The 26,760-nt window shown below is 43.8% G+C and overlaps 1 protein-coding gene across 2 annotated transcripts in view; it reads right to left on the bottom strand.

The window, feature by feature from the left end:
• Positions 1–25,349, bottom strand: part of LOC129839145 (heterogeneous nuclear ribonucleoprotein L-like) — a 59,537-nt gene extending 34,188 nt beyond the window's left edge. Inside the window, exon 1 of one of the 2 annotated variants that reach the window (XM_055906424.1) lies at positions 24,869–25,349. In XM_055906424.1, the coding sequence (XP_055762399.1) occupies positions 24,869–25,081 (213 nt within the window). In that variant the 5' untranslated portion in view covers positions 25,082–25,349. The remainder of the gene's footprint in view (positions 1–24,868) is intronic. The other variant, XM_055906423.1, reaches the window with a different exon arrangement.
• Positions 25,350–26,760: the final 1,411 nt, after the last annotated feature.

Below are 26,760 nucleotides of genomic sequence, written 5' to 3'. Positions count from 1 at the left end.
CAAAGAGCAACTTAGGGTGAACAGGGCTCTGTCAGAGAATAGACACATGTTTAACAGTGTTGTGTAACTGCAGGCCAGATACAGGGGTTGACATACTGATTGTGTGTGTGCGTGTGTGTGTGCGTGTGTGTGTGAGAGAGAGAGAGAGAGAGAGAGAGAGAGAGAAAGAGTGTGACAGGTTATGTGTGTGTATGTTTGTATATGTGAGAGAGTGTGTGTCCACACCATAAAATCAACGGTAGAGTACTTCGTTAGAGAGGAACCAATCTAGAAACCAACAGATTATCAACTTCGAGCCACAAATATCCAATACTTTCTCTAACTGCACAGACCACCAGCCCAAATGCATCGAATACCGTACGCCGTTACTTCTTCGCTCCGACTCTGTGCTGCTGAAGCACGACCTCTCCTGTCACTGGCTGGATGTGGTTTTCTGCCGAGTCACCATCCGGGCCAGCCAGTCTCTTCACGCATCACTTTCCGTTCAGGTTGGGCGTCACCAACCGAATCTACTCAAGACCAAAGGGTTGAGTTGGAAGTTGGAACATGGCCTTTTGTAACGCATTAACTGTCTTCGAGCAGTTTCCCACAGGGAACAATAAAGTTAGAATTAGTCTTTGGGACCGGAGCAGCAGAGGAGAGCGGAGGGAGATGCTAGCTGTAGGTCATCAGTGAAACACAATGACAACCGTAAGCCTGCGGCATTAATCATTGTGTCAGTTTGTTTCACATGACGTTAGTAGGGGGTCGGGATTTTATTGTCCGTGCCAGGCGAGACGACCATGTTTCTGCTGAGCGAAGAACATCTTCTTGCCTTTTTTAGGGTTAGGACCCCAGAGTGTTGCTGTCGCCCCTCATACCCCTCGTGCATACACACACCACCACCACTATCAGACAGAACAGAGTGGACATGACAGTTGAACAGGTATCTCACACTCGCGGCACGGCCACGGCAAAGGGCATGAAGTACCATCCCCCGCTCCCCTCCCTTGCCCCTTTCTCCATCTCCATAGCAACAGGATCTCAGCTTTTTTTTTGTAGAAATGAGGGGTGAGGGGGTGACAAGCAGTGACATATCCCTTTCAGTGACATTTGCGATCAAGGACGGATGTTGATGTACAATTACCTTTTTTACATACATACTGATCATCCCTGGGATGGTACTTAGTTTCTAGGCCTCCATTGACTTGCAACTAACATTAATTTTGGTTTTGCCGATCGAGGGCCAATAACTAAACCGAGTTCCTCTTCTCTCATTTCTTTTTTTCTCCTTCCTTCTCTTCCAGAGTGTTCTCATTAAACATGGCCTCGTCTGCTACCGCTAAACGAGGTCAAAGGTCAAACGCTGCACAAACGGGGCTAACAAGGCAGAGGTAATGCATCATTCATCTCGCCAACAGCCAGGGTTCCACAGAACAAACAATCTGACGAGGGAACATTTGTTTCAGTGCCGTTTTTCCGAGAGTCGTCATTAATTGAACCATTCTGATTATGTCTCAGTCTTGCGTCCCAAATGGCACCCTATTCCCTGTATAGTGCACTACTGTTGACCAGGGCTCATAGGGCTCTAGTCAAAAGTAGTGTGTTACATAGGGAATAGGGTGCCATTTGAGATACAACCTTAGTGTAGAGTGTCAATGGAAATGTCAGATGAAGATTCCCTTCAGGCTGTCGGATAGAATGGAAGAAAATCAGGAGGGACAAGTTGTGTGAAGTATCTTGGGCTTTATTTTGTCAAAAGTGATTACTTTTCTGGGGATGATATGAAAACAAGGCTCCTCTTCTACTGCAAGAAACCCCATTTGAATTGCTATATTTTGGTCATGAACAATTAACATTGTTTTATTGAGCAAACCTGGCAGGCGGGTAGTAGAGACTGCATAACCAGTAGAGACTGCATAACCACATTTGAAACTGAATTTGAAGATGATATAGAGAGTCATATACAGATATAACAAAGACATAACATGAATTGGTTCCTAAACGTAGATACCATTACGTTGTAGTAGTTCTTATAGTCTGTAGTAGTTGTAGTAGTAATTGGTTGCAATATGGTTATGTGATGTCTCCTCAACCAGAAAACCAGTTTATAACCAGAAAATTACGCCATGAAGTCTCCATATGCCAAAAGTTTAACACACTTTCATCATATAAAATTGAAAAAATGGTTCTGGATCATTCTCCAATCAAGCATGCGGTATAGCGGACATATTAAACACCCCCGTAATATTCAATTATTCTGCTCGCCAGATGGGTTCAGAAGAGCCCCTTTTCTGTTAAAACAATCCTGGTTAAATAGTTTAAGGCCAAAGTCAGACATGCCATTATGTAGCCTGATTGCACTTCAAGCTGAAAAGCGCCAATAAATGTTAAGCATTTACTTGATTATTAATTGTCAGACTTTGATGATGTTGGTCCATTGTTTTGAGGCTGACAGAAACAGTCAAGACAGTGGCTTGGATTGGTCTAGCAGTTATTGTTGCTGCCGTCTTCCGAGCACATGTACAGGTTTACTTGATGTACAGGTTAATTTGATCACTCTGTGGTTGCAGATCATTTTATAGCCAGCAGCATACCACCCTGCATATCACTACTGGCTTGCTTCTGAAGCTAAGCAGGGTTGGTCCTGGTCAGGCCCTGGATGGGAGACCAGATGCTGCTGGAAGTGGTGTTGGAGGGCCAGTAGGAGGCACTCTTTCCTCTGGTCTAAAAAAAAATATCCCAATGCCCCAGGGCAGTGATTGGGGACGCTGCCCTGTGTAGGGTGCCGTCTTTCGGATGGGACGTTAAACGGGTGTCCTGACTCTCTGAGGTCATTAAAGATCCCATGGCACTTATCGTAAGAGTAGGGGTGTTAACCCCGGTGTCCTGGCTAAATTCCCAATCTGGCCCTCAAACCATCATGGTCACCTAATAATCCCCAGTTTACAATTGGCTCATTCATCCCCCTCCTCTCCCCTGTAACTATTCCCCAGGTCGTTGCTGCAAATGAGAACGTGTTCTCAGTCAACTTACCTGGTAAAATAACGGTAAAGTAAATAAATAAAAAATTTCCTGCACTGCAGGAAATGCAAACTTGTTGTGTGTTAGAGATTTAAAAAGGCTTTTAATTAAAGTTAGTAATTTAAACTTTAAAACAAAAAATGTATCAACCAAAATGTCCATGAATTATAATCCACATGATAATTCACATTTCCTGTTACTGCAGGAATATTTTCTTACATTTACATTTTTGTCATTTAGCAGACACAATAGTGAGTGCGTTACATTCCTGCTGTGAGAAACTGGTCAAGTTAAGAAAGGACATGCTGGTGTTGGCGTTTGAATTTAGTTTGCACCGCACCCACACTTTCCTGTCTCTCTCTACTCTGTCATGTAAAACAAAACCGAAAAATACATAAACACGTTTGGGAGTGATGATGATAGTGAAGGGAAGGGCTCGGCCAAACAATCTCACAGTGGGTTACATTACGGCATGTTGCCACTACTACCAAAGTCACACACGCCAGCAGCATACCACCCTGCATACCACTGCTGGCTTGCTTCTGAAGCTAAGCAGGGTTGGTCCTGGTCAGTCCCTGGATGGGAGACCAGATGCTGCTGGAAGTGGTGTTGGAGGGCCAGTAGGAGGCACTCTTTCCTCTGGTCTAAAAAATATCCCAATGCCCCAGGGCAGTGATTGGGGACACTGCCCTGTGTAGGGTGCCGTCTTTCGGATGGGACGTTAAACGGGTGTCCTGACTCTCTGAGGTCATTAAAGATCCCATGGCACTTATCGTAAGAGTAGGGGTGTTAACCCCGGTGTCCTGGCTAAATTCCCAATCTGGCCCTCAAACCATCATGGTCACCTAATAATCCCCAGTTTACAATTGGCTCATTCATCCCCCTCCTCTCCCCTGTAACTATTCCCCAGGTCGTTGCTGCAAATGAGAACGTGTTCTCAGTCAACTTACCTGGTAAAATAAATAAATAAATAAACACCTGGTTGAGGAATCTCGAGAAGGCACCAGCTGGTTCATCATTCGGACAGACCGGCAGGATTCAGCCAGGTGCCAATATACCCTCATATTGAACTATTTATTTATTTATCTCTTTCTACAATTACAATATGAATGCAGTACTTACCCCAAACAGGAAATCAAAGAAGATAATGCAAATGTATGAAAAAATCGGCAGCAATAACAAGATATGCACTGTAATCCCCTCATCTTCTCTGTTTGGTGTTCTTGCATTGTAAAATGGCTAAGTCGTATTGGCAAAATGCCAACAGCTACTATATATAAATAAAGCCTCCTCAAAATGTAAATTAGTTGTAAACGTATCTCTGCTTCGAGCACATCTTGCTTCGAGCATGCCCCATTCAAAAAAATGCAGGACAAAGAACAGATATAGCCCTGGGTTCACCACAGACTTGGCTGCCTTTGACCAGCACAAAAACGTCCTGTGGCGTTCTGCATTAACATTGAATATCCCGGGCCTCCCGGGTGGGGCAGTGGTCTAGGGCACTGCATCGCAGTGCTAACTGCGCCACCAGAGTCTCTGGGTTCGCGCCCAGGCTCTGTCGCAGCCGGCCGCGACCGGGAGGTCCGTGGGGCGACGCACAATTGGCATAGCGTCGTCCGGGGTAGGGAGAGTTTGGCCGGTAGGGATATCCTTGTCTCATCGCGCTCCAGCGACTCCTGTGGCGGGCCGGGCGCAGTGCGCGCCAGCCAAGGGGGGCCAGGTACACGGTGTTTCCTCCGACACATTGGTGCGGCTGGCTTCCGGGTTGGAGGCGCGCTGTGTTAAAGAAGCAGTACGGCTGGTTGGGTTGTGCTTCGGAGGACGCATGGCTTTCAACCTTCGTCTCTCCCGAGCCCGTACGGGAGTTGTAGCGATGAGACAAGGTAGTAATTACTAGCGATTGGATACCACGAAAATTGGGGAGAAAATGGGATAAAATAAAAATAAAATAAAAATAAATAAAATAAAAAAACATTGAATATCCCCCGCGAAATGCAACTTTTCAGGCGAGTCAGGAACCAATATTCTCAGTCAGTTAGGAAAGCTAAGGCTAGCCTTTTCAAACAGAAATTTGCATCCTGTAGCACTAATTCCAAAAAGTTTTGGGACAATGTAAAGTCCATAGAGAATAAGAGCACTTCCTCCCAGCTGCCCACTGCACTGAGGCTAGGAAACACTGTCATCACCGATAAATTCACCTTTATTGAGAATTTCAATAAGCATTTTTCTACGGCTGGCCATGCTGTCCTCGTGGCTACCCCTACCCCGGCCAACAACTCAGCACCACCTGCAGAAACTTGCCCAAGCCCCCCTGCTTCTCCTTCACCCAAATCCAGACAGCCGAAGTTCTGAAAAAGCTGCAAAATCTGGATCCCTACAAATCAGCTGGGCTAGACAATCTGGACCCTCTCTTTCTAAAATTATCAGCCGAAATTGTTGCAACCCCTATTACTAGTCTGTTCCAACCTCTCTTTCGTATCGTCTGAGATCCCCAAAGATTGGAAAGCTGCCGCGGTCATCCCCCTCTTCAAAGGGGGAGACACTCTAGACCCAAACTGTTATAGACCTATATCCATCCTGCCCTGCCTTTCTAAAATCTTCGAAAGCCAAGTTAACAAACAGATCACCGACCATTCCACCGTACCTATGCAACCTGGTTTCCGAGCTGGTCATGGGTGCACCTCAGCCACGCTCAAGGTCCTAAACTATATCATAACCGCCATCGATAAAAGACAGTACTGTGCAGCCGCCTTCATTGACCTGGCCAAGGCTTTCGACTCTGTCAATCACCACATTCTTATCGGCAGACTCAATAGCCTTGGTTTCTCAAATGACTGCCTCGCCTGGTTCACCAACTACTTCTCAGATAGAGTGTGTCAAATTGGAGGGCCTGTTTTCCGGACCTCTGGCAGTCTCTATGTGGGTGCCACAGGGTTCAATTCTCGGGCCGCCTCTTTTCTCTGTATATATCAATGATGTTGCTCTTGCTGCAGGTGATTCTCTGATCCATCTCTATGCAGACGACACCATTCTGTATACATCTGGCCCTTCTTTGGACACTGTGTTAACGCCATGAAGTCTCCATATGCCAAAAGTTTGACACACTTTCATCAAATACATTTTTTATATGGTTCTGGATCATTCTCCAATCAAGCATGTGGTATAGCGGACATATTAAGCACCCCCGTCATATTCAATTATTCTGCTCGCCAGTTGGGTTCAGAAGAGCCCCTTTTCTATTTAAACAATCCTGGTTAAATATTTTATTTTGCTTCCTAGCCGCCTTTCGTGCAACAAACCTCCTCAGCCCCCTTCTTCTCTGATGCCACTGTGTCACATTAGTTCAGCTGCACCATCGAGAGCATCCTGACCGGTGCATCACTGCCTGGTGTGGAAACTGCTGGGCATCCGACCGTAAGGCGCTACAGAGGGTAGTGCATATGGCCCAATAGTTCACTGGGGCCAAGCTTCCTGCCATCCAGGACCTATACACTAGGCGTGTCAGAGGAAGGCCCAAAATATTGTCAAAGACTCCAGTCACCAAAGTCATAGACTTTTCTCTCTGCTACTCCACGGCAAGTGGTACCCGGAGCGCCAAGTCTAGGTCCAAAAGGCTCCTTAACAGGCTCCTTCTACCCTCAAGCCATAAGACCGTTGAACAATATATCAAATAGCCACCCGGACTATTTACATTGACCCTGCTGACAAGGCAAGACAAGGCAGATAAAGAGAGCCTAGCACACACCATCAGACATGGGTTCCAATATTATTATATCTACTCAAATACTTCAAGTGTTTGCTCTAGCCTGCTTGGATTGCCAGATGGGTGTGGTTTGCCATTTTGGGACTATTATTAGAATGTTTTGGTCCATTAAACCAGGCAAGCTCAATCAGGCACAGATCAAGTATTTAAAATGATTTCAAATAGTATTTGAGTCCAGGTCTGCACCATGCACAGGATATTGAACCCAGACATCTTTCTTGCTTTGGACAAATAATTATTTCAGGCCGAATTCCAGAGGCCAGAAGATGAGACAAAAAGACATTTTGAAGCTTTTGTTCTTTCCCGGTTCATATCTGTGTTTTTTCAGGTAAAGGGAAAACGCAGACACTTAAGAATTCCACTAGTGTTTCAGGCACTCTGGGAAGTGCCTCTGGCAATGTGACTTCCAGAATCCCAATATCTTTCCATTCAAATAATTAGAATAATATACAAACAGAACAGAGGTCTGCTTCAAGTCTTTCATTTGAGAAAAGACCATTGTTCGTTTGGTTCAATTAAAGACACTTCCCACAAAAATGTAAGTAGATATTTTCCGTAAGTCCTTGAACACAGAAGAAGAGATCTCCACTCCTCTATTTGTCATACATTTTGGCGTTTGCGTGTGCCACGCACGCACGCACGCACGCACGCACGCACGCACGCACGCACGCACGCACGCACGCACACACACACACACACACACACACACACACACACACACACACACACACACACACACACACACACACACACACACAGCCAAATCTCTTTCAACTCCTCAACCCAGAGTGTGGGCATAGCAAGCAATATCATGCACAATACATCACTTAGGGACGCCTTCGAAGCCGGCTGTCAGAAAAATACTGCACTGCATTGGCCAATGTCGACTCCCCTCCGCAACCACGGTAATCAACAATGTTCAAACAGTGTTAGCGTCATCAGGCTAAGGCCACAGCAGACACAAACACAACTCAAGAAAGGGCTATAGCGTGATCCCGATCCTTAGCGTCCTTTGAGTTAATGCTGGAGGCTATTATTTGTATCCTTCTTCAGTAAATAGATGGCTATTCTCTCAACCAATCATCTGGAGGGCAATTGGGACAGCACACAACCCTGCAATGTAACAGACACACACGCACCTATACGTACACACAACGCCTTAAAGGGATAGTTCTGGATTTTGGAAATGTATCTGCGTCCAGTATAAAGGAAGTTAGAGGTAGTTTCACGAGCCCAATGCTAACTAGCATTAGCGCAATGACAACCTAACCCCGGGGGACTCTGGACTTTCACCCATTCGAAGGTAGAGCGCCATCCAATAAATGATAACTCATCACTGTGTCCTCTGTCTGAGAGTGGGCTGGCCTTCCTTAGCTCTTCGGAGGCTAAGTCACTGGTGCGTTTTTATTAATAAGGCCAAACTGAGACAGCTCCCATTTGACCAGAGATACATTTGAACCTATCTGCTCCACACCTCCCCAAACCATCTCGCTGCTCAATGTGTCAATGTATGTTTTTTGAACTGTAGTGCTCTGTGTTTCATGTTGTAAAAGTGTCTGAAACTGTGTGTGCTACTAATTCGGCCTGGTCTCTCTTGTCAAAATAGATGTTGAATTATGTTGAGACTAACCTGGTAAAATAAAAGATATAAAAGGAAAAGAGCATGGGTGATTACCGTCATCAAACGACAAGAGGAAGGCATAAAATATCCCCCTCATCCAGCTGCCCGTGCCCTTTCTACCTATGGGCCTTGGTCAAAAGTAGTGCAGAGAATAGGGTGCCATTGAGGATGTACACCTTCTCTCTCCTTTCCTTCTCACCCATGCAGCCACAGAGGTTATTAATATGGATATGACTGGATTCTATGTCCTACTTTTCAAATTACACATTGACATTGGGCAGGAATTTTCAACCGCTTTTGATGATCCTCACAGACTTTTTTTCCCCCCTCGTCGCTTTTTCTATGTTGTTTTAACGTTGTGCGCGTCGAAGCTTGCTTTTTATTTCCACTTCAAAGGGGAAGCCTAATTTCACCAGGCTGCAGGCTTTCGGATTGTTTCTGTGATGTTGCGCGCACAATGAAAATGTTGTTGTTGATAATGGGGTTTTGGCACGCGCAAAAACTAGGCTTCAAATAGACTGCGGTGCGCACGGTGCATTGCAATCACTGTGTGTATTTTTTTAATATATTTTTTTAATCATTCAAGGTCGTTATCTGTGAGGGCCTGTCACAATCCCCATATTCACCATGAAATTGATCATCATTTGACAGAAAATTGCTTGAAAAACATGATAACTGTTCATAGGTCTTATCTGACGGACCAGGGTCTGTATGGTAATAATCATCATCGTTTGGGCGTGCTTATACTGCATATAGTCTTGTTTCACTGTATGGACAAGTGGGTAACCTGTACAGGTGTGTTTTTCTGCATATCTCATTCCCACTGAGACCTCCTCGGAGAGGATCTGGGAGTGTTAACATAGGATCAGTTTAGCCTTTTAGATCATAATAAGATTATATGGGTGGGGGGGGGGGGGTCTGATCCAAGATCTGAGATCTTGATTTTTTTTGCGTAAAGATTCCAGTTGCATGGATTGAAAATATCCCTACACTGCTGTTTGAATATGACACGTTTCTATTCCTTTAATTCAAACATCAGTGTAGCTACCACCATGTTGCTTATCCTCTCTTTGATCTCAACGTATTCAGAGTGAACACATCCCATTGCTCCCTTGAGAATTTCACCTTCGACCTTGAAGTTAAATAATGTCCCCGCTGACCAGCATACCTTTTGAGTGGGAGGTTAATTAACGACTTAGCATTAGAGAGAACATGCTTCACGCACATCCTAACACCACACACACAGAGACACACACACACACACACTAGCCATATGCCTCGGTGGAATGTGCCTTTCACTTCTAATTATCGCCGAAGAAAAAAACGATCGTCCGATTTTAATGTCATCATTGGCGTGCAGGTCTGTCTGAAATGCAAATGTTCTGTAATTATGCCAATGTAAAAAAAGGGCCAAACTTGTCAACAGATGTGGTGGAATATTAATTCTCATATTTTTACACATCAGATGAGTGTTTTTAATCACTCAAACGCATAATCACCCTAATCACACGAAGAGATAACAAAACGATTATTATTCTCATCAGACGCTGTCTGAAACATACAGTAGGGAGAAGGTGAAGAGGACCTTTACTACTAGATGAGTGAACGTGATGAGTGAACGTGTAATGAGGTGAAACCACGCTCATGTGATGACTAACCTTGCCAGAGGCCTGAGGATTTGTGCTAACTTCCCGTGCTAATGACTAGCCTTGGCTTTAGCTCAGCGAGCTAGCAGTCTTGTGACACACGAGAGACCCTGCTTCGAACCCCGGTTGGAACCATACTGAAACAGCCATTTGAAACGCAGCTATTCAAAAGAAACAAATGTTCCAAATGTTTCAGAAGGGCCAGTGAGGTGTGACCATCTCTTACTCAGTTTAGGTCATCATTAAGACGTGTAATTATGTAGCCTGATTGCACTTCAAGCTGAAAAGCGCCAATAAATGTTAAGCATTTACTTGATTATTAATTGTCAGACTTTGATGATGTTGGTCCATTGTTTTGAGGCTGACAGAAACAGTCAAGACAGTGGCTTGGTTTGGTCTAGCAGTTATTGTTGCTGCCGTCTTCCGAGCACATGTACAGGTTTACTTGAGTAATTTGATCACTCTGTGGTTGCAGATAATTTTCCTGCACTGCAGGACATGCAAACTTGTTGAGTGTTAGAGATTTAAAAAGGCTTTTAATTAAAGTTAGTAATTTACACTTTAAAACGAAAAATGTATCAACCAAAATGTCCATGAATTATAATCCACATGATAAAAATGTTACTGCAGGAATATTTTCTTATATTTACATTTTTGTCATTTAGCAGACACAATAGTGAGTGCGTTACATTCCTGCTGTGAGAAACTGGTCAAGTTAAGAAATGACATGCTGGTGTTGGCGTTTGAATTTAGTTTGCACCGCACCCACACTTTCCTGTCTCTCTCTACTCTGTCATGTAAAACAAAACCGAAAAATACATAAACACGTTTGGGAGTGATGATGATAGTGAAGGGAAGGGCTCGGCCAAACAATCTCACAGTGGGTTACATTACGGCATGTTGCCACTACTACCAAAGTCACACCTGGTTGAGGAATCTCGAGAAGGCACCAGCTGGTTCATCATTCGGACAGACCGGCAGGATTCAGCCGGGTGCCAATATACCCTCATATTGAACTATTTATTTATCTCTTTCTACAATTACAATATGAATGCAGTACTTAGCCCAAACAGGAAATCAAAGAAGATAATGCAAATGTATAAATAAATCAGCAGCAATAACAAGATATGCACTGTAATCCCCTCATCTTCTCTGGTGTTCTTGCATTGTAAAATGCTAAGTCGTATTGGCAATATGCCAACAGCTACTATATATAAATAAAGCCTCCTCAAAATGTAAATTAGTTGTAAATGTATCTCTGCTTCGAGCACATCTGCATTATCTCTGCTTCGGCGTTCTGCATTAACATTGAATATCCCCCGCGAAATGCAACTTTTCAGGCAAGTCAGGAACCAATATTCTCAGTCAGTTAGCTTTTCAAACAGAAATTTGCATCCTGTAGCACTAATTCCAAAAAGTTTTGGGACAATGTAAAGCCCATGGAGAATAAGAGCACTTCCTCCCAGCTGCCCACTGCACTGAGGCTAGGAAACACTGTCATCACCGAGAAATTCACCATTACTGAGAATTTCAATAAGCATTTTTCTACGGCTGGCCATGCTGTCCACGTGGCTACCCCTACCCCGGCCAACAACTCAGCACCACCTGCAGAAACTTGCCCAAGCCCCCCTGCTTCTCCTTCACCCAAATCCAGACAGCTGAAGTTCTGAAAAAGCGGCAAAATCTGGATCCCTACAAATCAGCTGGGCTAGACAATCTGGACCCTCTCTTTCTAAAATTATCAGCCGAAATTGTTGCAACCCCTATTACTAGTCTGTTCCAACCTCTCTTTCGTATCGTCTGAGATCCCCAAAGATTGGAAAGCTGCCGCGGTCATCCCCCTCTTCAAAGGGGAGACACTCTAGACCCAAACTGTTATAGACCTATATCCATCCTGCCCCGCCTTTCTAAAATCTTCAAAAGCCAAGTTAACAAACAGATCACCGACCATTCCACCGTACCTTCTCCACTATGCAATCTGGTTTCCGAGCTGGTCATGGGTGCACCTCAGCCACGCTCAAGGTCCTAAACTATATCATAACCGCCATCGATAAAAGACAGTACTGTGCAGCAGCCTTCATCGACCTGTCCAAGGCTTTCGTCTCTGTCAATCACCGTATTCTTATTGGCAGACTCAACAGCCTTGGTTTCTCTAATGACTGCCTCGCCTGGTTCACCAACTACTTCTCAGATAGAGTTCATTGTGTCAAATCGGAGGGCCTGTTGTCCGGACCTCTGGCAGTCTCTATGTGGGTGCCACAGGGTTCAATTCCCGGGCCGCCTCTTTTCTCTGTATATATCAATGATGTTGCTCTTGCTGCAGGTGATTCTCTGATCCACCTCTATGCAGACGACACCATTCTGTATACATCTGGCCCTTCTTTGGACACTGTGTTAACAAACCTCCAAACGAGCTTCGATACCATACAACACTCCTTCCGTGGCCTCCAACTGTTTTTAAATGCTAGTAAAACGAAATGCATGCTCTCCAACCGATTGCTACCCGCACCCTCCTGTCGGACTAGCATCACTACTCTGGACGGCTCTGACGTAGAATATGTGGACAATTACAAATACCCAGGTGTCTGGTTAGACTGTAAACTCTCCAATCCAAAATGAAATCTAGAATTGGCTTCCTATTTCGCAACAAAGCATCCTTCACTCATGCTGCCAAACATAACCTCGTAAAACTGACCATCCTACCGATCGTCGACTTCGGCGATGTCATTTACAAAATAGCCTCCAACACTCTACTCAGAAAACTGGATGTAGTCTATCAGTGCCATCAGTTTTGTCACCAAAGCCCCATATACCACCCACTGCGACCTGTATGCTCTCGTTGGCTGGCCCTCACTACATATTCGTCGCGAAACCCACTGGCTCCAGGTCATCTATAAGTATTTGCTAGGTAAAGCCCCGCCTTATCTCAGCTCACTGGTCACGATAGCAACACCCACCCGTAGCACACGCTCCAGCAGGTATATTTCACTGGTGAACCCCAAAGCCACCACTTCCTTTGGCCGCCTTTCCTTCTAGTTCTCTGCTGCCAATGACTGGAACGAATTGCAAAAATCACTGAAGCTGGAGTCTTATATCTCCCTCTCTAACTTTAAGCATCAGCTGTCAGAGCAGCTTACCGATCACTGTACCTGTACACAGCCAATCTGTAAATAGCACACCCAACTACCTCATCCCCATAGTGTTATGTATCCTCTTGCTCTTTTGGACCCAAGTATCTCTACTTGCACATCATCATCTGCACATCTATCACTCCAGTGTTCATGCTAAATTGTAATTATTTCGCCTCTATGGCCTATTTTATTTTATTTTTTTGTATTTTTATTTATTTATTTATTTATTTTTAGCCCCTTTTCTCCCCAATTTTCGTGGTATCTAATCGCTAGTAATTACTATCTTGTCTCATCGCTACAACTCCCGTACGGGCTCGGGAGAGACGAAGGTCGAAAGCCATGCGTCCTCCGAGGCACAACCTAACCAAGCCGCACTGCTTCTTTAACACAGCGCGCCTCCAACCCGGAAACCAGCCGCACCAATGTGTCGGAGGAAACACCGTGCACCTGGCCCCCTTGGCTAGCGCGCACTGCGCCCAGCCCGCCACAGGAGTCGCTGATGAGACAAGGAAATCCCTACCGGCCAAACCCTCCCTAACCCGGACGACGCTAGCCCAATTGTGCGTCGCCCCACGTACCTCCCGGTCGCGGCCGGCTGCGACAGAGCCTGGGGGCGAACCCAGAGACTCTGGTGGCGCAGTTAGCACTGCGATGCAGTGCCCTAGACCACTGCGCCACCCGGGAGGCCCTATGGCCTATTTATTGCCTTACCTCCCTACTCTTCTACATTTGCACACACTGTACATAGATTCTTCTATTGTGTTATTGACTGTCCGTTTGTTTATGTGTAACTCTGTGTTGTTGTTTTGTCGCACTGCTATGCTTTATCTTGGCCAGGTCGCAGTTGTAAATGAGAACTTGTTCTCAACTGGCCTACCTGGTTAAAAAAGGTGAAATAAAAATATATAATCCTCAGACAATCTGTTTCAATAAGTGTGCCTATCTCTGCATGACATTTACCATGGTTAACAACACTAAAAACAATGTAAATGGGGCAGAGAAAACAACATTTTGTCTTCCACCTGATGTTAGCTTTGGAGAAGCATTAATAGGCTAGGGCACAGGCCTCATGTGCATATACTTCGAAAAAAAACACAAAAAAATAAACTGTCGGGATCAGCATTAATTCTAGCGCCGGATTACATAAGACATTGACTCGCAAAAGCCAAGGAGTACTAAGGAACGCCTCTCCGCCAGTCTCTCTGATGTCAGAAAGGGTTGGGAGAAATCCCAGCCCGCATTGCGATGTGTCAGCTAAGTAGGGCATGTCAGCCTTCAGAACTCTCCTTTTCCAAGGGGGCGAACTGCTGCTTTCAAGCTCTCCCTCTGAAAACGATGTCGAGATCACAGAGTTGCGGAGATAAAGCACCTGCGTTTCAACTCCCCCACCTCCATCCCCTTCCCTCCTGCACCCCACCCCCACTGGAGTCGCAACATTAAACTTTAATGAAGACAGACAGGTCAGAGGTAATATGGAGCTGCGCTGCCCGGTCCCTGGCTGGTTGCAGTGCAATGACGAGCAGCCAAAGTTCAACAGCACAGCCTTGAAGTCATGCTGGTACCCAGTGTATACAGCCAAGTTATCGTTACTCATTGTGTATTTAGTATTACTTTTATTCATGTGTTAATACTTTTCTATTATTTCTATCTTCATTGTTGGGAAGGGCCCGTAAGTAAGCATTTCACTGTTCGTTACACTTGTTGTTTACAAAGCATGTGGCAAATAACATTTTATTTGATTTGCGTTGAGAGAGTTGCCAGACCAGCCGCTGTATGGTTAAAAAGGTTTCAAGGAAGAGGGTGGCCACAGGCCAGACCACAATCAACACTACCTACAGAGCCTTCGGAAAGTATTCAGACCCCTTGACTTTGTCCACATTTTGTTACGTTACAGGATTTTCAAAAATGTATTAAATACATTTTTTTCCTCATCAACCTATAGACAATACCCCATAATTACAAACGAAAACATTTTTTATTTTTATTTTTGCAACTGTATAAAAAAACAAACAGAAATACCTTATTTATATAACTATTCAGACCCTTTGCTATGAGACTCGAGATTGAGCTCAGGTGCATTCTGTTTCCATTGATCATCCTTGACATGTTTCTACAACTTGATTGGAGTCCACCTGTGGTACATTCAATTGATTGGACGTGATTTGGAAAGGCACACACTTGTCTATGCAAGGTCCCACAGTTGACAGTGCATGTCAGAGCAAAAACTAAGCCAGGAGGCCGAAGGAATTGTCCGTAGAGCTCCATGACAGAATTGTGTTGATATACAGATCTGGGGAAGGGTACCAAAAAAATGTCTGCAGCATTGAAGCTCACCAAGAACACAGTGGCCTCCATCATTCTTAAATGGAAGAAGTTTGGAACCACCAAGACTCTTCCTAGAGCTGGCCGACAGGCCAAACTGAGCAATAGGGGGAGAAGGGACTTGGTCAGGGAGGTGACCAATAACCCGTTGGTCACTCTGACAGAGCTCCAGAGTTCCTCTGTGGAGATGGGAGAATCTCTGCAGCACTCCACCAATCAGGCCTTTATGGTAGAGTGGCCAGACGGAAGCAACTCCTCAGTAAAAGTTTCCCAAAAGCACCTAAAGGACTCTCAGACCATGAGAAACAAGATTCTCTGGTCTGATGAAACCAAAATGTTACTCTTTGGCCTGAATGCCAAGCGTCACATCTGGAGGAAACCTGGCACCATCCCTATGGTGAAGTATGGTTGTGGCAGCATCATGCTGTGGGGATGGTTTTCAGCGGCAGGGACTGGGAGACAAGTCAGGGTCAAGGGAAAAATGAACGGAGCGAATTACAGGGGGATCCTTGATGAAAACCTGCTCCAGAGCGCTCAGGACTTCAGATTGGGGCGAAGGTTCACCTTCCAACAGGACAACAACCGTAAGCACACAGCCAAGACAACGCAGAATGTCTGTGAGTGGCCCTGCCAGAGCCCGGACTTGAACCCGATCAAACATCTCTGGAGAGACCTGAAAATAGTTATGCAGCGATGCTCCCCATCCAACCTGACAGAGCTTGAGAAGATCTGCAGAGAAGAATGAGAGGAACTCGCCAAATACAAGTGTGCCGAGCTTGTAGCGTCATACCCCAAAAGACTCGAGGCTATGTAAATGTCATATTTCATTTTTTTTTTAAATACCCCAAAATGTTGTCATTATGGGGTATTGAGTGTAGATTGATGAGGATTTAAAAAAAAAATGTTTTTATCCATTTTAAAATAAGACTGTAACTTAACAAAATGTGGAAAAAGTCAAGGGGTCTGAATACTTTTCAAATGCACTGTATATCATAGCAACCCTTACTAATGTTACCATTGAATTGCTGTAGAACAATTTTTGGGGTACCAGTATTACCTCAATAGATTTTCCATGTTGCTTTGTTAGGACTGGCACCATTGAAAATGGCCAGAACCACTGTATGTATATATAATGAATACAAGTCAGGAAACAACATTTCCTATAAGTGAAATGCACTGCAATTTTACATCTAGGCATTGCTTTGTAGGTGTGTAGGCTAGGAAACGTTGAATAATAGTTCAAAGAAAAGAAGCTCTCTCTCACTGCTCTTGCAGAGTATCACTTATGTGTTGAATGGCGACATTTCAAGCTTCACAACCATCAACAGAGATCTTAACCAGTATTTCCTAGAACATCATCATGTCAGTCTTGGAAAGGGTGAACTGACTCTGACCCACCCTATTCCCCGTGTCTCACAGCAGTGGTTTGATCAAGCTCTAGCTTTGATGGAACTTGGGGCATACTCTGGCTATGACGCTGTAACTACTGCTGTACTGTGTTCACGGGAGGGGGAGACGGAGAGAGGGATAGAGAAAGGGAGGGAGTGAAGGGGAGATGGAGAACGAGAGAAAGGGAGAGGCCTAAGACAGACGGGGAGGCCTCTGCAAAAGAGACGGCTAGTTGGACAGAGAGAAACACAGCCTTATCCTGGTAATGAGGAGAGTGGGTCAACAAAGCCACCCGCAAAAATCCTATCCCTGTCTCCCTCTACTACAGTCGTCTGTTAATGTTTGCCTTTTCAATTGTTGGCACAGTGATGTCCAATGGGAATACGCTTCACAGCACAAGCCTCGCAATTCTTGTTACACTCTTCAATTGGAATTCAATTCGTGTTTTAGGTACCATAGCTTGAGGCGATCTCAACATTACAGACATCTTCACTACCTACGTTTCAAAATGTGTATTTTTGTGGCATTACAGCTGTAGCCTGGTTCCAGATCTCTTTGTGCTGTCATGCCGTAGCACTATAAGCACGGCCGTAGCACTAGAAGCACGGCCGCAGCACTAGAAGCACGGCCGTAGCACCAGAAGCACGGCCATAGCACTAGAAGCACGGCCGTAGCACCAGAAGCACGGCCATAGCATCAGAAGCACGGCCATAGCACTAGAAGCACGGCCATAGCACCAGAAGCACGGCCATAGCACTAGAAGCACGGCCATAGCACTAGAAGCACGGCCGTAGCACCAGAAGCACGGCCATAGCACTAGAAGCACGGCCATAGCACTAGAAGCACGGCCATAGCACCAGAAGCACGGCCATAGCACCAAAAGCACGGCCATAGCACTAGAAGCACGGCCATAGCACTAGAAGCACGGATATAGCATCAGAAGCACGGCCATAGCACTAGAAGCACGGCCATAGCACTAGAAGCACGGCCATAGCACTAGAAGCACGGCCATAGCACTAGAAGCACGGCCATAGCACCAGAAGCACGGCCATAGCACTAGAAGCACGGCCATAGCATCAGAAGCACGGCCATAGCACTAGAAGCACGGCCATAGCATCAGAAGCACGGCCATAGCACTAGAAGCACGGCCATAGCACTAGAAGCACGGCCATAGCACTAGAAGCACAAAATGTTGACTACATATGAACTTAAAATGTAAATGACTATTTTTAAAGTCACCCCCCCCCTTACTCGACTTTACCTAAATAAGTCTATTTAACACAGGTATGTTCTTAGAAATCGCTAACAGAATTTGTGTCATAAGCCATTTTAAGAGGACATGTCATTTTTTCCCCCGGAGCATCAAATCCTCTTACAGAGTCACACGAAGGTAAGATGTTTCGATTTCTACATAGCATCAGAAAGAGCAGATTCCAAAGTTTCCGAAACACTAGCCTTCGAAAATAACTCTCAGAATGTAAGAGATTAGCTCGATTTCAAAATATCCCTTTTCCCCCAAGAATAACCGCTGTTCCATGCACTACACATTACATTTACATTTAAGTCATTTAGCAGACGCTCTTATCCACATATGAGCATGTGGTAGCAGATAGCTAACGAGAATGCTATTGTGTTCCTTGACATGTATATATTTTTTATTCTAATGTTACCCAACACCTTCATAAAACACAACCAAATAGCATATATGAAATGTATCTATTACACTGTTTGAACGTTGCAGTCAAAATGAACGCTCATTGGCTGAGAGTGGGGTCCCTCGAGGCCCTGCTTTTCTAGTGATAGGAGTTGGCTACAGAGCACAAACAGTTCCGGGATTAGACTGCTATACCTCTTTTTCCCCTACTGATTTGGGAGCAATATAAAATCAGATCAAATAGAAAACTGTCCGATGTTGACAGTGTCTACAGAAAGGCATTCACAGCGGGCATAGCTGCCTCACTGCTTGACACTTATGGGGCCAGCTAAGCTCCTGGAGGAAAAGGGAAGAGAGGATAGATCGAGAGACTGAAAGAGAATGGGGACAGGTGGAGAATCTTGTTACAGGCCTCGGCTGAGGTTAATTTATAAGCTCCTAAGTGACTCCTGATAACATCAGCGCAGTGGGAATCTGCTTAAGAGCCTGTCAGCAGGGTAGAAGAAGAAGAAGAAGAAGAAGAAGAAGAAGAAGAAGAAGAAGATGATGATGATGATGAAGATGAAGGGGAGGAGATAGAACTGACGATAACGAAACTTACGTCTCGGATTCACTTCAAACACCACCCTGGGAGCATTAAGCCTTTCCACTACAGCTCAATGAATTTAGGAGAGACAGAGAGAGAAGGACAGACAGAAAGAGAGACAGACAGAGACAGAGAGAGAGAGAAAGAGAGGTAAAGAGAGAGAGAGAGAGAGGTAAAGAGAGAGAGATAGAGGTAAAGAGAGAGAGAGAGAGAGCGGTAAAGAGAGAGAGAGAGAGAGAGAGAGAGACCCACAACCACTTTAAAATAAACCATCTCGCCATCTTCAGCATCTGTCGTAGGTAGTAGCATTTCTTCAGAGGTCAACAGATGCTTGCTTTGTAACTCCCTTGTGGGGGAATGTGGAAAGCAAGCTGAGAGAACAGAACAACACCCAGGCGTGTTCTTCAACCTTGACAGTGTTGATTGCCGGTTTGTCAAACACGAAACCCCTTGGAGTCTCTTTTATCTCATCTCAAATGTCGTTTTTTTGTTGTTGTTTCTAACCTGTCCTTGATACTCATCTTTATGACAGGATAAAAAAACACACGATTTGAGATGATATATTGACCGAAGACAACACTGGATCACTTTCAATGCAAACCTGCATACTTTATACAGGTACAGGCCAAGACAAAGACTGGTTGGTATACTTCAGTCTGCCTCAGAATGACAGGATGTCAGACGGAAGCAGAGACACAGGGTTCAGGCCATCTCTGAGAAATGGGCAATTCTACGGTAACAGAATGACGCAGAATGAGACTCTGACTTTTCCACTTTAAAAGTATGCCTAGCAAAAACCATTGACTGCAAAGTTAAACCAAGCATACAACGTTAGGACTTTCCACAGAAAATGTGATAAAAACACGTTTACTTGAAAAACAGAGTGCAGAGTAACAGAATGCGGTGAACATTTTCCTCAGTTTATTATGTGACCACATTTTCCCCCAATTTAAAAAAAATCAATGTATCTAATCCGAATTTATATTCAAAGATGTCTGCAGAAAGAATGGGGTGTCAGCTATGATAATGCCCCTCGAGTTTGAAAAAATCTATTTCGGTTATTGACCTTCAGTAAGTGAAATGGATTAACACCCAGTAACAAAATGATGGTAGCAGAGTGACATTATGGGTCCCTCCCTGATCTGTACTATACAAGAGATGCATGGTGATGTATCCTGAATAGGTACACAAAGGTAGAACAATGATATATCCTCCTTTGCATGTTTGGGTATTATTCTACACACTAACTATTACTATAATGAGCTCAGCCAACCAAATAATACCAAATTTGGTTGGTCCGAACCGAACCAAAGCAGTGCCAATCATAGACGTCTATGTTTCACAAGTTTGGACATCACAGTAGAGCACAGTAGAACACAGTAGAGCACAGTAGAGTACAGTACAATAGAGTTCAATACAGTACAGTATAGTACAATGCAGTAAATTATACTGTACTTTACTCTAGTGTGCTCTACTGTACTGTACTAAACCCTTCTCTACTCTACAGTACAATACTTGATTGTACTGACCAATACTATACTATACTGTACTTTAAAAAAAAATGGAGCCAATTTGTTTTCAGCACTTTTATTTCCATGACTGATCAAAACGTGTTTTCTCCCGGCTCTCGCTTGTCCCTCCGCAGCAGACATATGGTGAGCAAATATGTTTGGAACATCGAATGGCAATAAAATCACAGTATGGAATGGCAATACATATATAATTGTGAAAATCGCAATACAGGTCGTATTGGCACCTAAGTATCATGATAATATCGTATCGTGAGGTCCCTGGTAATTCTCAGCCCTATGTGTCAATAAGAGCTGGAAGGGGGGACCTTAACTGGAGAGAGTGTAGAGAGACAGAGAGAGAGAGGGAGGAGTTGTCCTGATTTTTTTCACACTCCTGGTTTGACCATGAGACAGAAGGAGAAAGAAAACAGTTATGAGCTGAACAAGACAGTGGAAGGGAGGACAGTAGCAGGTGACCCAACTGTGATGTGTGACTACTATGAATTTCCATTGTAGCCAATTCAGTTGCAGTCATTCTGTTACTGATTTGGTGACAGAATAACGCGCTTCAATCACTTAATAAATCATCAACCAAATTGTTATTCGTAAAAACACTAGAACTAATTAGTAGGTCTACCTTTACTTGTTACTTCTGTGAACATTTCATTATCCTCCCTTTATGAGGGAGAGTAATAAGAAATGATCTTATAGATATAAGGGGTTTTGGTAACAGAATGACAAGACACTAGACTATATTTCTTAAACTTACTGGAGGCAAACCATTTTGGCAAAACTAAATATAAATGATATTAGTTGGCAGGGGTCTTTACTTCAACATTATTGTATTTTTATGTATTTCTAATAGATTTTAAGACTGTTTCTGCTAGTTGTTTTCTAAGACCCCTTTTCCATCTTGTTCGACCTGAAATCAAAGCTTTTGCTTATTCCTACCGTAGAGACATTTATATATGCCTTAGCTTTCATTTGACACCCAGTTTGATGTGCTCCTATGAACTTCTCCTGTTAGTGCTCATGGGTCTTTTACATGGAAATGCCCCAAATCTAGTTTACGAAGTAGACCAGACAGCGGTAACCTAGCCTGCTCCTAGATGCGTTTACGCGATCTAGAATCAAATAGAATCACATTTAGCAGATATATAAATACAAGGAAGGCAGTCAAACTCATTTACAGTGAAATAATTACACTCGTACAGGGGAAAATATACGTTTGTAGCGTTCGATTTCATGTCCATAGTTAGCATGGATATTGGAATATGGTCCCAGTCATAGTTCACCCAGAGCTGTGCCACCCAGATCCACACTGAAGCTAATTTCTTAGCCAAACTGCCGCAGTCCTATCTCCGAAACCATGCAGCCCAAAAGCTGAGGCAGCCATTCGTAACATGCTATATTTTGTGGAAATTATTAAGTTCGTGCCACAAAATGCAAAAATTGCTTTGTTTTGTGCCCACAAATGCCAAGCGGTTATACACTGAAACCCCGTGAGGGACTGTGTCTTCCTCCCAAATGGGACCCTATTCCCTATATAGTTCACTACTTTTGACCAGGGCCCATATGGCGCTGGTCAAAAGTAATACACTATAAAGGGAATATATTTTGCCGTTTGGGACTCATACCATGACTCAGAGATTCATCCCGGCATCTGAACAAAGCTCTGCCGCGCGCCCAGATGTTTATCAGCCAGGGCCCTTGGCTTTACGAGATAGTGCCTAGCGTCGCGCCAGTAGTGGCATTACTACCATCCAAGAGACCACAATGTAATTCCCTCTTTGCATATGCCAATGGGATATGATTAAGAATGCAAACTGCACCTCAAACTATCTCTCCCTATCAAACACACCAACGAGGCTCATTGCTAGGCACGTAATAAAAATGTTTAATGTTCTGTTGGGCCACGATAAGGCCTACCGCCGCTCACCTAGGCTCTTTTGATGTGCTTGTCAGGGCTGGGCATCGCTGTCACAAAGGAGACACTGTCTGGCTCCATTCCAAATGGCACCCTATTCCTTATATAATGCACTACTTTTGACCAGGGCCCTGATATGCAGCCTCTGTCATTGCCCAATCTGAGGAGATATACTGAGGAGATATACTGAGGAGATATACTGAGGAGATATACTGAGGAGATATACTGAGGAGATATACTGAGGAGATATACTGAGGCGATATACTGAGGAGATATACTGAGGAGATATACTGAGGAGATATACTGAGGAGATATACTGAGGAGATATACTGAGGAGATATACTGAGGAGAATTTGTTCCAAAGCTAAGTAGCAGATTGACATACCAATAAAAGTGTAGCGAATTAAACCATATCGGAAGTCTCCACTTCCACCTTCCTTGCGTCAATAAAAAATGATAGACAATCAGTTACATGGGGGGTGCTGGTGATAATCCGTTAACAGGCAGGCTATTAAAAGAGGAGCGGCGGTAACCGTTAACAACATGCTACTGTTGAACACATGAGAGGGTGTGATGTCATGTGTTATGCCATGGTGGGAAAGTGTTCCCCCTTAATTGGACTCTTATTGATAATCCTTTGATGGACAATCTATCCAAAGGGGAGTGGAGACAAATATGTCGCCATGCTACTGTTGAACACAGGCGAGGTGTGTGATGCATCAAAGTATGCCAAAGAGGAAGAGTGTTCCCTCTTGATTTGACTGTTTCTTAAATGACCAATTTGAGGCAAAGTACACAAAAAAATCTATTTTATTTTATTAAAAGGTTATTAGGTTGACTAAGAACACATGATTGTATCACAGCAACAGCTCGGGGAAGGGATATCCAATATCCAAGATTGAGAATATTTCGGCCAGTTTTATAGACACAGATTAGGTCTAGTATTGGACTAAAAAGCCCTTTCAATTGAAAATCTCCATTGAGAATGTTTTTTATTCCAGGACTAGGCCAAAAAATTTTCAAATTAATGTTTAACTTAATGGCAAAAATTGATTTAGACTGTGGGTCTTTAAGAAATGCCAGGAGTGACACACAGGTACTGGTCCACAGTTTGCACAAGAGTGTGTGTTTTCGGTTGATTGGACGAGTGACAGCACTGTCTGTGACTTCACAGGGAGCAGCGGAGGTCTAATATGGCCAGATAAGCAGTGCTCAAGACGTAGGATCTTAATTTGAGCCAGTTTGCTACAGCAGGAAAATAATCCTGCAGCAACAGGAATTTTGTATTATTTTATGGATTTTAATGAAATTGTAATGAAATCACTCTGTATTCAAATGGTTATATTTCTCTTACAGCTCTCTCTGGAGATGGACCTGATGCCGCATGTGTGATTTGGAATCCAGAGCAAACCCTCCTGTATTTCTCATAGAGGATCCTAGACCACAAATCTACATATAGAATACCATGGGTTTTGAGGTCTATTTCAGCATGTGGATAAACATATGTGTTCATACTTTTGTAGATAACCATGTAAATACTTATTTATGAGGATAATATTATGTTGTGGATGTGAATGTGGGTACATCAGAGCATCTCTGTCATCCTCTTTGGTGAAACAATGTTAGCCTTGGGTGAGAAATGGGATGTGGTTCTTCACAGGGACATTCATACAAATAATACATCTCTTAAGCCTCAGTTCATAGCGTTTGTCTAAATGTAGTTAAGCAAAGCCACCCACGGATACATTGCTTCCGGGGACAGTCTCTAAATCGATGAACGCTGATAACCTGCGTATTATTTGTCTCCTTATTATTGAGACAAAATAGATTTCAAGCCGCCAGACTGTCGGGAACACGAAAGTAAAATCAAATTATGGGGTAACGAAGTTAAATAGCGAGCTTCGTTCGGTTGAGAACTCCCAAGTCCTGTGTTTCGATAGACATGAGCTACTGCACACAGCTACACACGCGTTCTATAGTCTGTTTTAATCTTTCATTTTTATTTTGTATGCTTTCTAAAGAAAATTCAGTGACTCTAGCGCAATATATTTGACACAAACCTAAATTGTCATTATTGGAAATCAGTCCTTAAATAATCAAGTAGCCTTAAGATTCTCAGAACCGCGGCTGGATCCAAGGCCCATCTGCCAATCCTAGTCCAAAAAGTTTATTGAAGACTGTCACTTGCCCAATAAATGTATGAGAGATAAGAAACAACACGGACTTTTTTATTTTAATATGGTCACTTTCTTTTTCCAAACCAAGCCTCCATCTAAGGAACATAAGACAACGAGCAATGATATGTCTACACCCACCTTTCTTCCAGACCCATATTTTTTTGTTGACCACCGGGCCCGGTTTTCCCCGGGGGTCCGCGTAGCATCCTCCTCGTCTCCTAGCAGCCCCGCGGAAGCTGTATCTGAATCCTCCCCCTCCTCCAAATCCTCTCCCTCCTCCACATCCATCGTCTTGAGACGCTTAGGTGCTGTCTCGTATTCCCCTTCCTCGTATTCCTCAATGAGAGACATTGTTGATGAATACAATTATCTGTTGGTGTTAGATAAATTCACCACCTGAAAAATAAATCACAAAAAGCAGTCCAGAAAGTTGCATGCATGTGGCTCTACGATACAATGTCGACCAAGCGAACTAGAATTATGACAGCTGTGCGCATTGACGGCAATGTCACCCTCCAATACGCCCCTTCTTGTGCGTGCATTTTCACTCTTTTGTTCACATTGCAGATTTCTTTCCATTGGACAACCTTTGCTTCTCTTCTGAATACAGTCGTTGATTGGCTATGGGGGTTATGCGTAAAAAGCGAAGATATGATAGAAGCTTCTGTATCGCGAGCCACGGTATGTACTCTACGTGCATACCATCAAAGAGCGGGCCACTAGGCCTAATTAAAAGGAAAACAATGAAGCAAATGTATCCCGTGACACTTTACATTTTAGTCATTTAGTAGATGCTCTGACTTACAGCAGCAATTATAGTTAAGTGACCGACCTACACAGTCAGCTCTTGGGACTTCGAACCGACGACCTTTCAATTACTGGCCCAATGCTCTTAACAGCTAGACTACCTGCCGCCCTACTTTCACATGCAAATAGCACTTAATTTCTATAAGCAATCCATAAGCTATTAATCAAGGACTATTCTGTTATTACTATGTAATAGTAAGGTACTATTAGACTTCGAACTAGACAATGCAAAAAAAAACATCTAGTTTTTTCAACTAATTATTATTAAGTAACTGGTTCCACAGCCTTTTTGTTGGTTTACTCAACTTTTCAGTCCAAGTGTTAGGCCTACCTGAACACAAAAAAATGATTTGGTGCACATTTATCTGCCCTAAAAATGTATTTGGGCATCTTACCTAAAAAAGGCTGTGGAACCAGCAGGGCCGGGTTAATGCAGGGGCTTACTGGGGCCGAAGCCCCTGGGCCCAGGCCCGTGGGGGGCACAAGAGGCAACCATTTTGAATTTAAATAAATATATACAGTACCAGTCAATAGTATGGACACACCTACTCATTCCAGGGGATTTCTTTTATTTTATTTTTACTATTTTTCTACATTGTAGAATTATAGTGAAGACATGAAACATGTGAAATAACACATATGGAATCATGTAGTAACCAAAAAAGTGTTACACAAATGAAAATGTATTTTATATTTGAGATTCTTCAAAATAGCCACCCTTTGCCTTGATGACAGCTTTGCACACTCTTGGCATTCTCTCAACCAGCTCATGAGGTAGTGACCAGGAATGCAATTCATTTTACAGGTGTGCCTTGTTAAAAGTTAATTCGTGGAATTTCTTTCCTTCTTAATGCGTTTGAACCAATCAGTTGTGTTGTGACAAGGTAGGGTTGGTATACAGAAGATAGCCCTATTTGGTAAAATGCCAAGTCCATATTATGGCAGGAACAGCTCAAATAAGCAACGAGAAACAACAGTCCATCATAAGACACAAAGGTCAGTCGATCCAGAAAATTTCAAGAACTTTGAAAGTTTCTTCAAGTTCAGTCACAAAAACCATCTAGAGCTGTGATGAAACTGGCTCTCACGAGGACCGCCACAGGAAGACCCAGAGTTACCTCTGCTGCAGAGGATACGTTCATTCGAGTTACCAGCCTCAGAAATCAACAATTAACTGCACCTCAGATTGCAGACCAAATAAATGCTTCACAGAGTTCAAGTAA

This window comes from Salvelinus fontinalis, chromosome 40 (genome assembly GCF_029448725.1).
Source record: "Salvelinus fontinalis isolate EN_2023a chromosome 40, ASM2944872v1, whole genome shotgun sequence".
NCBI lineage: Eukaryota > Metazoa > Chordata > Actinopteri > Salmoniformes > Salmonidae > Salvelinus > Salvelinus fontinalis.
This window is presented reverse-complemented; position numbering and strand designations above follow the sequence as displayed.